Source organism: Gorilla gorilla, chromosome 11 (genome assembly GCF_029281585.2).
Source record: "Gorilla gorilla gorilla isolate KB3781 chromosome 11, NHGRI_mGorGor1-v2.1_pri, whole genome shotgun sequence".
Lineage (NCBI taxonomy): Eukaryota > Metazoa > Chordata > Mammalia > Primates > Hominidae > Gorilla > Gorilla gorilla.
In genome coordinates, this window is record NC_073235.2 from 72,139,528 (window position 1) to 72,156,525 (window position 16,998).

The 16,998-nt window shown below is 39.2% G+C and overlaps 1 protein-coding gene across 7 annotated transcripts in view; it reads right to left on the bottom strand.

The window, feature by feature from the left end:
- The window catches only part of CFAP210 (cilia and flagella associated protein 210), a 52,926-nt gene that overhangs the window by 2,571 nt on the left and 33,357 nt on the right, over positions 1 to 16,998 (bottom strand). For all 7 annotated transcript variants that reach the window (XM_004032754.4, XM_063694976.1, XM_063694975.1 and 4 more), the window contains 3 exons: positions 5,742 to 5,881; positions 2,040 to 2,232; positions 870 to 1,034 (listed from right to left, as the gene is read on the bottom strand). In XM_004032754.4, coding sequence (XP_004032802.3) covers positions 870 to 1,034; positions 2,040 to 2,232; positions 5,742 to 5,881 — 498 coding nt within the window. The remainder of the gene's footprint in view (positions 1 to 869; positions 1,035 to 2,039; positions 2,233 to 5,741; positions 5,882 to 16,998) is intronic.

Genomic DNA, 16,998 nt, shown 5'->3' on the forward strand with positions numbered 1-16,998 from the left:
GGAGTTACTGTTTAACATGTACAGAGTTTTAGTACAGGATGATGAAAAACCCTGGAGATGTATAGTGGCGATGATCAATGTGAATGTACTCAATGCCTCTGAACTGTACACTTAACCATGCTTAAAATGGTACTTTTTATGTTATGTATATTTTACCACAATAAAAATCAATTTTAAAAAACTCAGCACTAAGAAAACAACCCAGTTAAAAATTGGCAACACTCTTAAATAGACACTTCACAAAAGAAGGTATGCAGATGGCTAGCAAGGATGTGAAAAAATGTCCATTATCTTTGGTCATTGGAGAAATGTAAAATAAAGCCATAAGATATCACTATACTAGAATAGTTAAAATTAAGGGATGACTATCAAGTGTTGATGAGTATGTGGAGTAAGTTGTGCTCGCATACATTGCTGGTAGGAATGGAAAATGGTACAACCATTTCAAAAACAGGTTTTAGTTACAAATGATTGGATGCTAGGTCCTGTACACATCTTTTAAAATCCGATGTCTCCATTCCTCAAATCTGAAACCTATGAGATCGCAATCAACATAGTCTCTGAGATACGGGAAAAAAGTAAAACAAGATGAACATTATGGCCTCCACATGCATTTGTATTTTCTTTAATATTTACTGAAGTATAGTAGACACTAAAGAAGGATAAACATTCATTTAAAAGATAAAACTCACATGGGAACTTCACTGGAGATAGAAACAAACCTCACATTTTTAATATATTTTATTGTGTCATAACCATAATGACCATTTTTTCTTACCTGACGAAACTGCTTGGGAGTAGAAAACTAGCATGAATACTGTATTATATACTTATTACTAACATAATTATAAACATTCAGGAATAATTACCATTTGCTGAATATGGGCATCTTGAACCTCTTGATGTTCTTTATCAGCTTTGCATTTTTTCTCCTTTTCATGTTCCCAGAAAATCTGATCTGCTTTCATGACAGCCAGCAATTGTTCTTTAGCCTCTATTTTTCTTTGTCTTTCTTCTTCCTCTTTATTTTTCATCTAGATGTTTAAAGGCAAAGGAAACAAATATAAAACCAGTTATAGCAACCAGTCTTGTCTGAAAAGGCACAGAGTCAGAGAGTTGAAGCAGAGGAGAGTCAGCCAGGAGCAATGCAGGAGCAGAAAAGTGCATGCACCTGGGGTGGTTCCCATGCGGCCAGTTTACTTTGGTTTTGTTCTATTTCCTGCATATCAGAAAACACCCAAGTGCTATAGGACAATCCTTATTGGCTTGAAAAAGAAAATACAGGAAAAGAAAAGCAAGATCTTCTCAAGGAAGGGAAATATATGTAAGTAAAAAATTAATTGCTCCAGCCATACGTGGTGGCTCACACCTGTAATCTCAGCACTTTGGGAGGCCGAGGTGGGCGGATCACCTCGGGAGGTCGGGAGTTCGAGACCAGCCTGACCAACATGGAGAAACCCTGTCTCTACTAAAAATACAAAATTAGCCAGGCATGGTGGCACATGCCTGTAATCTCAGCTACTCTGGAGACTGAGGCAGGAGAATTGCTTGAACCCAGGAGGTGAAGGTTGAGGTGAGCTGAGATCGCACCACTGCACTCTAGCCTGGGCAACGAGCAAAACTCTGTCTCAAAAAAAAAAAAATTGCTCCAATGTGTATAAACTATCCAAATTAAATGTTATGACAGTCATGTAAGATATGTTTTGAAATATTAAGAAACAGAAATGTATAATTTTTACATGGTTTGTCTTTAAAACCTACAAATGAAAAGTATACCAAATAACCTTTGCGTTTCAGATGGTTCTGAAACAGAAGAGATTATTACTTTGCATCTATAAATATCATCTTTTTTGTAACTGTCATGTCATCTTTGTTAGGAAGTAAACATTGTCCAATTTCAAAAATATAGGAAGATAATTCATACATTGTTTTTAATATCTTGGCTAGTTTTTGGTTAGAGAGGCAGATGAGATGGAAAACACAGTGGAAAGGTCCTAACTCTGTCTTTCTATTTTTATTTTCATAATTGAATTGTTTACCACAATGGCTCTATATTCTGCAATTTTTTTTAATTCTGCTTTGTTTTTTTCATCTTTTTCTCTTTCTCTTTTTTCCCATTCAGCCTCAGCTTCTGCAATATCTCTAGCAATAATCATATCTTCATTGTCAAGTTTCTCTTTCAATAGTTCACTCAGGAAGTTATGTATTCTTTCTCTTCGTTTCTCCATAAGCCTATAACAAAATAACCATACTCGTCAAATCTTCATGAACAGATGTCCAGTGGAGCCAACATAATTTAATTAGGGAATCTGAGATATTTTGCAGTCTCTTACAAAACTAAGCCCCATTGCTCCTTACATATATTATTTTAAGTGGACATTATTTTTTAACTATAAAGTAACATATATTCTAAAATCCAAAGACAGTAATATGTATAATCGGTGTGTGTGTGTGTGTGTGTGTAAGAAATAAGATCTTAAAATTATCTACATTGAAAAATATTTTAGGCCAGGTATGGTAGCTCATGCCTGTAATCCCAACACTTTGGGAGGCTGAGGTGGTAGGATCGCTTGAGCCCAGGAGTTAAGAGACCAGCCTGGGCAAGATGGCAAGACCCCATCTCCACAAATTTTTTAAGCTGGGTGGGGTGGCTCATACCTGTAATCCCAGCACTTTGGGAGGCCGAGGTGAGCAGATCACGAGGTCAGGAGTTCAAGACTAGCCTGACCAACATGGTGAAACCCTGTCTCCCCTAAAAATACAAAAATTAGCCGGGCGTGGTGGCAGGCGCCTGTAATCCCAGCTACTCAGGAGGCTGAGGCATGAGAATCGCTTGAACCCAGGAGGCGTAGGTTGCAGTCAGCTGAGATCACACCACTGCACTCCAGCCTGGGCGACAGAGCAAGACTCTTGTCTGAAAAAAAAAAAAAAAAAAATTTAGCCAAGCGCAGTGGCACGGACCTGTAGTCCCAGCTACTCAGGAGGCTGAGGCAGGAGGACTGCTTGAGCCTAGGGGTTCAAGGGGGCAGTGAGCTCTGTACCACTGTACTCCAGCCTGAGTGACAGAGTGAGACTCTATTAAAAAAAAAAGAAAAAAAATTTTTTTTGAGACTGAGTCTCACTGTCACCCAGGCTGGAGTGCAGTGGCACAATCTTGGCTCACTGCAACCTCCACCTCCTGGGTTCAAGCGATTCTCCTGCCTCAGCCCAGCTAGTTTTTTTATTTTTAGTAGAGAGGGAGTTTCACCATGTACCCAGGCTGGTCTTGAACTCTTGACCTCAAGTGATCCGCCCACCTCGGCCTCCCAAAATGCTGGGATTACAGGTGTGAGCCACTGCACCTGGCCACAGAAAATATTTCAATATTTTATCAGACTACCCTGCTTACTCTATCATTGGAGGCTGAGGCTATAAAAGGCCTTTATTTCAATAAAATCAAGGAAATAATCTAATAAAAGTTATCAAAATCCTAAATATCCATCCCCTCACAATACTCTGTCTGGAATTTATTCACAGCACTTTTTAAACTTGATCTGTTTAAATTTCTCCCTTTACACTATAAGGTTCCTTTTTTTTTTTTTTTAAGAGACAGGATTTTGCTATGCTGGCCAGGCTGGTCTCAAACTCCTGGCCTCAAGCAATCCTCCTACTTTGGCCTCTCAAATTCATTATGAGATTCCTCAGGTCAGAAATTGAATGGGTCCTCTCTCTAGTTAAGAGCTAAGCATGTGCCTGGTACATCATAAGAATACATCTTGTTAAATTAGGGCATTTTTATTTATGAAATTGCATAAAAAATAATTTTGTTGTGACAAATTCACTTAGTGAATTGGCAAAGCAGCATGTGAGAAATGATGAGAAAGGATACAGTGCATACTCCAAGGAAATTACAATTTAAAGTGGAGAAAAGACATTTATGCAAATGTCTTTATAGTTATAGAAGACAAAAGAGAATAAATGCCATGAGAAAGCTAGAAAATGATATGGACAAATGAGAAAAAAAGAAAGCCTTCAGAGAAAAGGTGACATTTCTGGTAGAATTCCAAAAAATCGTATTTTAAACAGTTTTCTTGATTGCTTACTATGCTCCTGACACTATTCCCGGTGCTGGGGACAGACATAACAGTGAACAAAAACATTAGAAGTTGGGCATGGTGGTGCGCACCTTTAGTCCCAACTACTCAAGAGGCTAAGATAGAAGGATCCCTTGAGGCTGTGAGGTTGAGGCTACAGGGCACTGTGATCACACCTGTGAATGGTCATTGTCCTCCACCCTGGGCAACATAGAAAGACCTCATCTCTAAAAAAAAGTTTTAATAAAAATAAAAATCTCTGCCCTAATGGGGCTTTCATGATTGCTGGAGGAGAGGGACAGTAAACAAAATAAATAGTTTTAAAAAATAGCCGGGCGCAGTGGCTCACGCCTGTAATCCCAGCACTTTGGGAGGCCGAGGCGGGCGGATCACGAGGTCAGGAGATCGAGACCATCCTGGCTAAGACGGTGAAACCCCGTCTCTGCTAAAAAATACAAAAAAAAAATTAGCCGGGCCTGGTGGTGGGCTCTTGTAGTCCCAGCTACTTGGGAGGCTGAGGCAGGAGAATGGCGTGAACCCGGGACGCGGAGCTTGCAGTGAGCCGAGATCGCGCCACTGAACTCCAGCCTGGGCGACAGAGCAAGACTCCGTCTCAAAAAAAAAAAAAAAAAAAAAAAAAAAAAAAAATATATATATATATATACACACACACATATATGTATGTATATATATATAGTGCTATATATCAAGCAACGAGGGCGAGGAAAGCAGGTAAAGTGATAAGCAATTGGGGAGGGGGTATAATTTTAAATAAAGTAGTCAGAGAAAGCCTCAATGAGAAGGTAATATTTAAGTACAGATCTGAAAGAGTTAAGAAAGCAAGTTACGTGCTGCCTGGAGGTGAGCATTCCCTAGAGCAGGCAGAGGCCAGTCCAGTGCAGGTGAGAAGAGGGAGAGGAGGGAATAGTAAGAGAAGAGGTCTGAGGGATAAGGCTGGGAGGGATGAGCTGGGAAGATGGAAATTTGGGTAGGTGGAGAGCCTTATGGGCCATTGTAAAGACTAAGTGAGATGTGAAGCCATCAGAGGATTTTGCACAAGGGGAAAGCATGATTTAGACAGAAACCCCCTGTACTGCAATCTGGCCTCCTACTCTTACCTCTACACCCCATACCAAACTGCTCACTAATATAAGCAATGTCCTCTAAATCTGATGAATACTTCATTTTAAAAATTGTACTTAATCCCATTACGACCTAATACTGATGACTGCTCCCTTCTTACTGAGACTCTTCTCTCTGATGTTTCCCTGGTTTTCCTCCAATCTCTGGAAACTATTTATTGGTCTTCGCGTTATCTTCTTTTTCCATTTGACTTTTAAATGGAGTTCCCTAGGGACTATGCCACCTTCATTTCTTACCTACTCACCCTAGGTGAGCTCATCTGTATCCACAACTCCAACTACCACTTATATACCAATGACTCACAAAGCCATCTTCAGCTCATACTTCCTCTGGGATGGCAGATCAGCATTTCTGACCATCTACAAGATGATGTCCTCACACCCACGTCCCAAACTGAAATCAAGTCACTGAATGCTCTAGTCGTATATAAAATAAGATCTCTGTTCCTAAAGACTACTCTCATAATAATCATAAAATCATAATAATTTCAGATAGTACTTTATTATACACATTATTAAAGCCTACCTGTGTGTTTCAGCCTCTTTTTCTTTCCCCATTTGTATAAGACGCTTTTTTGCTTTGATGAATTTTCTCATCTTTTCATCTTCTTCCTCTTGCTGCTGCTGTTCTACAGCTTTGATAATATGTTTATCCTGCATATGTTCCTTGGGGGAAAAATTGTATATATTAACTTATCACAAAGAAAAATATCTTTCAACATACCAATAGCTAACAAGAACCTGTCAAATGATCGCAGCTTCTGACCCAGTTATTTCTCTCCTGGAAATTTTATCCCAAAGAGATGATCAGAGAAGTGCATAAAGGTTTATGTGCCATGTACTTTATCTCAAAGTTATTTATAATAGCAAAAAAATGGAAACAGCCTCTAAATATTCAATCATAGAGAATAATCATTGAGAATATAGTTAAATAAATCATACTCTCAATTACATGAGATGTGATTCAAATAATATAATCAATAAGTAGGTGGAGGAAAGCAGAATATGTAACATTACATAGTATATTCCAATTTCACAAATACATGTAAGTACAACTTTATAATGTATAAATGACTGGAAGAAATGTGTCAAATGTTAACAGTAGTTATCCCTGGGGTATGAGATAATAGGTAACTTTTATACCTTCTTAATGCTTTTCTGTATTTCTCTTCAAGTATCTCATGTCTTTAAAGTATATAATTTAAAATAATTGTATAATAAGAAAAAATACACCAAATATATATATATATATAAAGTTCATTTAATGTTTGAATAGTCAGATGGTTCAAAAACCAAAAATGTTTTTTTACATACACAGTGTAGCGAGCGTCCTTCCACTCCACCCACTATGTCTCTTCCTAATCCTCCCTCCAGACTCAAATCACTATTGCTAGTTTCTTGTCCAAACTTTGCTTTTGCATACATATAAGAAAAAACAGATATGTATTCTAACAAAAATCATAAAAGTAGGTCACTAGTATTTAAAACAAAAAGTAAAATCTGTTCATATTAGCATATGTTCTATGATCTCAGCCTGAGTTAGCCATCATAAAAACAGATGCCATTGAGCACAATAGCCTGAATATATAGATAATTAGTATATTCTGTTATTTAGACAGGGTGTCTGTTGCCCAGGGTGCAGTGGCATGATCATAGCTCATGAAAGCCTTGAACTCTGGGGCTCAAGGGAAACTCCCACCTCAGCCTCCAGAGTAGCTGGGGCTACAGGCACGAGCCACTGTGCCTGGCATATTCTGTTATTATGTAAGTAGAAACCAATTCAAGGTAAAAGTTGTTAGGGGCATCACTGAATCTTCCAATATATTTATAACTCAGGGTCTACTATGTGCCCAGCACTCTTAACTAATCTCCTATTTTATGGGTTAATTTTAAAAGCCTGTAATCTGGATAGGAAATATATTGGTCAATATGATCAATATGAAAAACTAAAGCAAACAGCAAACTGTTAAAAGTGATTGTTTTGGATAATTCCTTACATGTTTTATTTTGCTGTTTTCTCCAAGTTTATTCTAATATTCACAAAGACTTTTTATAATACAAAAAATACAGATTTGATTAACACAGAGTTAATTCTCATTTTTCAATATTGAAAGCTTAAGCTCAAGGTCATATAGCCAGTAAATGGCAGAGTTAGCATTAAAAACTAGGTCTGTCCTACTCCAAGCCTACTTGGAGACATAAAAATTATTCCACCCCTTAACCAATAATCAGATTTTAATGAAAACAACAACAACATTTCAAGTAAAAGTCTTAGGAATTAAAATTTTCATAGCTAAAATAAAAAAATTAATAGAAGACTTAGAATACAAAGTTGAAACTCAGTAGAACAAAAAGAAAATGGCAGAAACAATTAGTTGCCTAAGCTTCATTAGCAGCAGGACCCAGATTTTATTCAGGGTAGAAATATGCTCAGCTAAAAGACTACATGTGCAGCTTTCTTTTCAGCCAGGTGTAACAAAATTATGACCAATGAGATTCAGGGAAAACTGTTAAGTGGGACTTCTTGGAAAATTCCTTAAAAGGAGAACAGCCTGGGCAACATACCAGAACCCATCTCTACAAAAAAGACCACAAAAATTAGACAGGTATGGCAGCACATGCCTGTAGTCCCAGCTACCAGGCAGGCTGAGGTGGGAGGATCACTTAAGCCCAGGAAGTCAAGGCTGCAGTGAGCCAACATCGTGCCATGCACTCCAGCCTGGGAAACAGAGTGAGACCCTGTCTCAAAAAAAGAGGAAGAGGAAGAGGAAGAAGAGGAAGAAGAAGAAGGAGGAGGAGAAGGAGAAGAGAGGAAGAGGAGGAAAAAGGAAGAAGAAAGAGGAAAGAGGAGGAAGAGGAGGAGGAGGAGGATGAAGTAGAGAAGGAGGAGGACGAGGAAGAGGAGGAGGAGGAGGAGGAGGAGGAGGAGGAGAAGGAGACAGGAAATAGAGTACTCCCTTTTGACCTTCATCCTTTCTTCCCTCTTGCTATCCAGAATGTGGAGATGAGGGCTAAAACTCCAGCAGCTATTCAGGGCCATGAGGCAAACTTGAGGACAGATGCCATCTATGTACAAAGAATAACAGAGTAGACCGGGCGTGGTGACTCACACCTGTAATCCCAGCACTTTGGGAGGCTGAGGCAGGCAGATCACCTGAGGTCAGGAGTTCAAGACCAGCCTGGCCAACATGGTGAAAACCCATCTCTACTAAAAACACAAAAATTAGTGGGGTATGGCAGTGGGTGCCTGTAATCCCAGCTACATGGGAGGCTGAGGCAGGGAGAATTGCTTGAACCCAGGAGGCAGAGGTTGCAGTGAGCTGAGATCATGCCACTGCACTCCAGCCTGGGTGACAGAATAAGACTCCATCTCAAAAAAAAAAAAAAAAAAAAAAAAGAACAGAGTAAAAAAAAAGGTAAGAAGGTGTTGAAGGTGTCTTAGTCCCTGTTAACTTTATAGCTGCCATTAGCAGACACCCCTGCATTTTAAACCTGTATATTATTTTGGGTTTTCTATCACATGCATTTAAGCCTTCTCTTAACTAATGAGAAAAGATTCTTAGACATTAGAGCATTATTTCAAAAACTCCAATGTCTATCAGAGGGATTCTAGAACAACAGAAAGATAAAATGGGAGGGGACAAAATTATCTAAGAAATAAAACAATAAAAGTTCTCAGGATGAAAGAAATACATTTACAGAATAAAAGCATCAACTGAATGCCCAGAAAAATGAATGAAGTCACATAATTCAAGGCACATCTGTAAAATTTTGGAGCACCAGAGATACAGACAGGACCCTAAAACCATTCGGACAGAAAGAAGAAAAAGAAAAAAAGAAAAATGGCCGGGCGCACTGGCTCACGCTTGTAATCACAGCACTTCAGGAGGCCAAGGCAGACAGATCACTTGAGGCCAAGAGTTCGAGACCAGCCTAGCCAACATGGCAAAACCCTGTCTCTATTAAAAGTACAAAAATTAGCCAGGTATGTGGCACATGCCTGTAATCCCAGCTAATCGGGAGGCTGAGGCACAGGAAGTGCTTAAGCCCGGGAGGCAGAGGTTGCAGCAGTGAGCCAAGATCATGCCACTGCACTCCAGCCAGGGAGGCAGGGTGAAACTGTCTCAAAAAAAATGAAACCAAAAAAAAAAAAGAAAGAAAAGTAAAAATGATTACATATGTCAGATGAAGATCATCAATGGCATCATACTTTGCAGTAGCAATACTGGATGCCAGAGGAATATGAAACAATTAATACAAAATTCTGAATTCTGAACCCAGAATTCTATAACCAATCAAACTATAAATCATGCATGACTTTAAAAGATAAGCTTTTCATACTATCATACTGGTCCTTAAAAAATAATAAAATAAATAAAAATGAGTAAAAAATAAAATAAACTTTTCAGATAATTAAAAAATTTTACCTCTCATACACCCATTCTTAAGGAAGCTACTCAAAGGTGTATTATAGCAAGACGAGGGAGTAAATCAAGAAAGAAAAAGACATAAGCTTCAGGAAATCAGAGATTTAGCCTTAGAAAGTAATATTCTATGCACACATCACAGTTTTTAATGTTAACAAAGGTGAAACACGTAACATACACCCTTACAAAAAAGGTCAAAATGTAAAATTAAAACTTTAAACTCCTAAAAATTAAAAAAAAGTTTGTGTTGGCTACCATTTGTACAACATATTTAAACATTTTCATTTTGTGGCGGCACATGAAAAAAGTGATAGTAGAAAATAAAGTTATTGGGGGTTTTCAAATAGCAGAATTGGCAGTTTTGCCATGTAGGAGAAGCAAATAAATATTAGTTTCCCCAAAATTCACATTTGAAAATATTTAGATAAAAGTCACAAAATTTTTCTCAGTACAGACCCCAATAATTAGCTGCTGTAGGTTACCTGTTTGAAAGGACAATATCTCTTTAGAGTATAACTTTACTAATTTGGGTATAGAGAAGAAGTCTTAGGAATAAGAACATGATCTTAAAGGAGAGAAGAGGAATGGAGGAAGACATAAAAGCAAGAAAAATGTCATGGTAATTGCAATCACTAAAAAACTGTATTCTCAGTCAGTGCAGAATACTGTCTTCTGTCTACAACAGGTGCTTATTCCCAAACTGTTATTGCAGCATGGATTTAATTTGCTTGGAGTTAGTCTGATCATTCAAATGTTTTATTGTGTACAGGGGAGCATTTAGAAGATATTTTACACTATTAGGAGGTTGGTCCTTAAGAACTCTGATACAGGCCAGTTGTGGTAGCTCACGTCTATAATCCCAGAACCATGGGAGGCCAAGGCAGGAGGACTGCTTGACCTCAGGAGTTGGAGACCAGCCTAGGAAACATACCCCATCTCTATAAAAAATTTTTAAAAGTAGCCAGGCATAGTGGTGTATGCCTAGTCCCATCTACTCAGAATGCTAAGGTGGGAGAATCACTTAAGCCTGGGAAGTCAACACTTCAGTGAGCCGTGATCACGCCACTGCACTCCAGCCTGGGCAACAGAGCAAGACCCTATCTCAAAAAATAAAATAAATAAAAAATCAGGAAGATATGTTACCTTTGTCCACCAGATTGGGCTTTAAAAAAAAGAACTTGGTACAACCTTTCATACCAAGTTTGGAAGTTTTGGCAAATGCTCCCACTGAATATACTTAATCATAGAGTCTTATGATACCTACTGTATTACTCCATTCTCAAATTACTATAAAGAACTACCTGAAACTGGGTAATTTATGAAGAATAGAGGTTTAAATAGGCTCACAGTTCCACAGGTTGTACAGGAAGCATGGCTGGGAGGCCTCAGGAAACTTAACAATCATGGCATAAGGCAAAGAGGAAGTAAGCATGTCTTCACATGATGGTAAGACAGAGAGAGTGTGAAGGGGGAAGTGCTACACACTTTTAAACAACAAAATCTCATGAGAATTCACTCACAAGACAGCACTAGGAGGATGGTGTTAAACCATTAGAAACCACCCCCCATGATCTAATCACTTCCCATCAGGACCCACCTCCAACACTCGGGATCACAATTCAACAAGGGATTTGGGTGGCAATACAGAGCCAAACCATATCATTCTGCTCTTAACCCCTCCCAAATCTCATGTCCTTCTCGTATTTCAAAACCAATTATGCCTTCCCAACAGTCCCCAAAGTCTTAACTCATTCCAGCATTAACTCAAAAGTTCAAGTCCAAAGTCTCATCTGAGACAAGCAAGTCCTTCCCACCTATGAGGCCATAAAATCAAGAACAAGCTAGTTAATTTCAAGATACAATGGGGATTCAGGCATTGGGTAAATGCTCCTGTTCCAAAATGGAGAAATTGGCCAAAACAAAGGGGCTATAGGCCCCATGCAAGTCCAAAACCCAGCAAGGCAGTTATTAAATCTTAAAGTTCCTAAATAATCTTCTTTGACTCCATGTCTCATATCCAGGGCATGCTGATCCAAGGGGTGGGTTCCCATGGCCTTGGGCAGTTCCACCCGTGTCTCTGCAGGATACAGCCCCCTCAGCTGCTTTCATGGACTGGTGTTGAGTGCCTGAGGCTTTTCCAGGCGTATGGTGCAAGATGTCAATGGATCTACCATTCTGGGGTCTGTAGGATGGTGGCTGACATTGTTTGGCTCTGTGTCCCCACCCAAATCTTCTCTTGAATTGTACTTCCATAATTCCCACATGTTGTGGGAGAGATCCGGTGAGAGATAATTGAATCATGGGGGCAGTTTCCTCCATACTGTTCTCATGATAATGAATAAGTATCATGAGATCTGATGGTTTTATCAAGAGGAGTTCTCCTGCACAAGCTCTCTCTGCCTGCTGCCATCCATGTAAGACATGACTTGCTCCTCCTTGCCTTCCACCATGATTGTGAGGCTTCCCCAGCCATGTGGAATTGTAAATCCAATTAAACCTCTTTCTTTTGTAAATTGTCCAGTCTCAGGTATGTCTTTATCAGCTGTGTGAAAATTGACTAATACAGTAAATTGGTACCAGCAGAGTGGGGCGTTGCTGAAAAGATACCCAAGAATATGGAGGTGACTTCGGAACTGAGTAACAGGCAGAGGTTGGAACAGTTTGCAGGGCTCAGAAGAAGACAAGAAAATGTGGGAAAGTTTGGAACTTCCTAGAGACATGTTGGATGGCTCTGACCAAAAACCTGATAGAGAAATGGACAATAAGGTCCAGGTTGAGGTGGTCTCAGATGGAGATGAAGAACTTGTTGGGAACTGGAGCAAAGGTGAGTCTTGCTATGTTTTAGCAAAGAGACCAGTGGCATTTTGCCCCTGCCCTAGAGATATGTGGAACTTTGAATTTGAGAGAGATGATTTAGGGTATCTGGCAGAAAAAAATTCTAAGAAGCAAAGCATTCAAGGGGTGACTTGGGTGCTGTAAAAAGCATTCCTGCTCTAGATCTCTAAAGCAGGGACTAAAGGCTGCTAGTCTCTTTACTAAAGCATAGTAAGAGTGACCTTTACTCCATTTCCCAATAAGTTCCTCATCTGCATCTAACACCAACTTAGCCTGGACTTCATTGTCCATATCACTATCAGCATTTTGGTTACAACCATTCAACAAGTCTCTAGGAAGTTCTAAATTTTCTCTCATCTTCCTGTCTTCTTCTGAGCTCCTGTTTCAACCTCTGTCTCTTACCCAGTTCCCAAGTCACTTCCATATTTTCAGGTATCGTTATAGCAATGCCCCACTCCCAGTACCAATTTTCTGTATTAGTCCATTCTCACACTGCTATAAAGAACTACCTGAGACTGGGTAATTTATAAAGAAAAGAGGTTTAATTGACTCACAGTTCCACAGGCTGTACAGAAAGCCTGGCTGGGGAGAGCTCAGGAAACTTACAATCATGGCAGAAGGCAAAGGGGAGGCAAGGCACATCTTCACATGTCAGCAGGAGAGAGAGTAAAGGGAAAAGTGCTACACACTTTAAAACAACCAGATCTCATGCGAACTTACTATCATGAGACCAGCAAGGGGAAAATCCACCCCCATGATCCAATCACATCCCACCAGGTCCCTCCCTGAACACTGGGAATTACAATTCAACATGAGATTTGGGTGGGGACACAGAGCCAAACTATATCAACCTCTTAGCCATTTGTATGTCTTCTTTCGAGAAATGTCTATTCAGATCTTTGCCCATTTTTAAATCAGATTATTAGATTTTTTTTCCTATTGAGTTGTTTGAGCTCCTTATATATTCTGGTTATTAATCTCTTGTCAGATGGATAATTTGCAAATACTGTCTCCCATTCTGTGGGTTGTCTCTTCACTGTTTTTTTTTTCCTTTGTTGTGCAGAAGCTTTTTAACTTGATATGATCCCGTTTGTCCCTTTTTGCTTTAGTTGCCTGTGCTTATAGGGTATTACTCAAGAAATCTTTGCCCAGTTCAGTGTCCTAAAGAGTTTCTTCAAGGTTGTCTTCTAGTAGTTTTATAGTTTGAGGTCTTAGATTTAAGTCTTTAATCCACTTTGATTTTATTTTTAAATATATATATATAGAGAGAGAGGTGGGATCTTGCTATGTTGCCCAGACTGGACTCAAATTCCTGGCCTCCAGTGATCCTCCTGCCTCGGCCTCCCAAAGTGCTGGAATTACAGGTGTGAGCCACTGTGCCTAGCCTAATTTGATTTTTGTATGTGGTGAGAGATAGGGGTCTAGTTTCATTCTTTTGCATATGGATATCCAGTTTTCCCAGCACCATTTATTGAAGAGACTGTCTTTTCCCCATGTATGTTCTTGGCACCTTTGTCAAAAATGAGTTCATTGTAGGGATTGAGCACAGTTGCTCACACTTGTATTCCAAGCACTTTGGGAGATGGAGGCAGACAGATCTCTTGAGGTAGGAATTTGAGAACAGCCATGGCCAACATGGTGAAACCCCATCTCTACTGAAAAATACAAAAATTAGCCAGGCATGGTGGTGGGTGCCTTAATCCCTGCTATTCAGGAGGCTAAGGCAGGAGAATCACCTGAACCTGGGAGGCAGAGGTTTCAGTAAGCCAAGATCACGCCCCTGCACTCCAGCCTGGGCAACAGAGCAAGACTCCACCTCAAAAACAATTTTAAAATAAATAAAAATTTAAAAATAAGAAAATGAGTTCACTGTAGGTGTGTAAATTTATTTCTGGGCTCTGTATTCTGTTCCATTGGTCAATGTATCTTTTTTCATGCTGGTACCATGCTGTTTTGGTTACTATATCTCTGCAGTATAATTTGAAGTCAGGCAACGTGGTTTCTTCAGTTTCATTCTTTTGTTCAGGATAGCGAGCTATTCTGGGTCTTTTGTGGTTCCATATAAACTTTAGGATTGTTTTTTTCTATTTCTGTGAAGAATGTCAGTTAGTATTTTGACAGGGTTTGCACTGACTTTGTAGTTTGCTTTCAGCAGTATGGACATTTGAATAGTAGTGATTCTTCCAATCCATCAACATGGAATATCCTTCCATTTTTGTGTCTTCTTCAATTTCTTGCATCAGTATTTTATAGTTTTCATGGTAGAGATCTTTCACTTCTTTAAGTTAATTCCTAGGTATTTTATTTGTAGCTTTGTAAATGGGATTACTTTCTTGATTTCTTTTTCAGATTGTTTGCTGTTGGCATACAGAAATCTTACTGATTTTTATGTGTCGATTTTGTGTCCTGCAACTTTACTGAATTTGCTCATCAGTTCTAATACATTTTTGGCACAGTCTTTAGGGCCTTCCAAATATAAGATCATATCATCTGCAAACAGGGATAAATTGACTTCTTTCTATTTTGTATGCCCTTTGTTTCATTCTCTTGTCTGATTGCTCTAGCTAGGACTTTCAGTACATTGTTGAATAACAGTGGTGACAATGAACATCCTTGTTGTATTCCAGATTGTAGAGAAAAGGCTTTCACATTTTCCCCATTCAGCATGGTTCTTAGCTGTGGGTCTGTCATATATGGCTTTAATTATGTTGAAGTATGTTCCTTCTATCCCGTTTTGTGAGGATTTTTATCATGAAAGAGTGTTGAATTTTATCAAATGCTTTTTCAGCATTTGGTTTTGTCCTTCATTCTGTTTATATATCACATTGATTGATGTCCATATGTTGAGCCATCCTTGCATCCCAGGGATAATTCCCACTTGGTCATCATGAATTATCCTTCTAATGTATTGTTGAATTAGTTTGCTAGTATTTTGCTGAGAATTTCTGCATCAACATTCATCAGAGACACTGGCCTGTAGTTTTCTTTTTTTGATGTGTCTTTGTCTGGTTTTGGTATCAGGGTAATACTGGCATCATAGAATGAGTGTGAAAGTATTCCTTTTAAAAGTATGTTTTAAGTGTGAAAGTATTCCTCCTCTATTTCTCAGAACAGTCTGAGTAGGATTGGCATTAGTTTTTCTTTGGAGGTTTGGTAGAATACAGCAGTGAAGCCATTGGGTCCCAGGCTTTTCTTTACTGGAAGACTTTTTATTATAGCTTCAATCTCATCCCTTGTTATTGGTCTGTTCAGGTTTTGGATTTCTTCATGGTTCAATCTTGATAGGTTGTATGTGTCTAGGAACTTATCCATGTATTCTTGATTGTCCAATTTATTGACATATAGTTGCTCATACTAGCCTCTAACGATCCTTTGAATTTCTGCAGCATCAGTTGTAATGTCTCATTTTTCATCTCTGAGTTTTTTTATTCAGGTCTTCTCTTTTTTTCTTAATCTGGCTAGAGGTTTGTAAATTTTGTTTATCTTTAAAAAAAAAAGACAACTTTTCTGGCTGGGCACAGTGGCTCATGCCTGTAATCCTAGCACTTTGGGAGTCCAAGGCGAGCAGATCACAAGGTCAGGAGTTCAAGACCAGCCTGGCCAATATGGTGAAATCTTGTCTCTACTAAAAAAAATACAAAAATTAGCTGAGCGTGGTGGTGAGTGCCTGTAATCCCAGCTACTCAGGAGGCTGAGACAGAAGAATCGCTTGAACCCAGGAGGCAGAGGTTGCAGTGAGCTGAGATCACACCATTGCACTCCAACCTGGTCGACAGAGCAAGACTCTGTCTCAAAAAAAAAAAAAATCAACTTTTCATTTCACTGTTTTTTTTGTTTTGTTTTGTTTTGTTTTGTTTCTTTCCATTTCATTTATTTCTGCTCTGATGTTTATTATTTATTTTCTTCTACTAATTTTGCACTTGGTTTGTGTCTAGGGATTTTGGGTTTGGTTTGCTCTTGCTTTTCTAGCTCTTTAAGATGCCTCATTAGGTTGCTTATTTTATATATATATATATATTTTTTTTTCTTTGAGACAGAGTCTTGCTCTATTGCCCAGGCTGGAGTGCAGTGGCACGATCTTGACTCACTGCAACCTCCACTTAGGGCTCAAGCAATCCTCCAGCCTCAGCCTCCTGAGTAGCTGGGACCACAGGCGTGCACCACCCTGCCTGGCTATTTTTTGTATTTTTTGTGGAGACAGGGTTTCACCATGTTGGCCAGGCTGGTCTCGAACTCCTGAGCTCAAAGAGATCTGCCTGCCTTAGCCACCCAAAGTGCTAGGATTATAGGCATGAGCCACTATGCCTGGCCTGATGGTACATTATTAATCCTTATACAACTCAACGTTCTTCTATAATAGCTGAAATCATTCTGTATAGCAGGATTTGTCATCCTGAGTTCATCAAACCAGAGTGTGAAATGAAGAACTTCTGCAAACTCTTTAGCAGAAGCCTGTTCTTGCACTAGATGCTGGGTGGGAGAATATGGGGTACTTGTCAAGGCTCCCTGAAGACCTTTTAA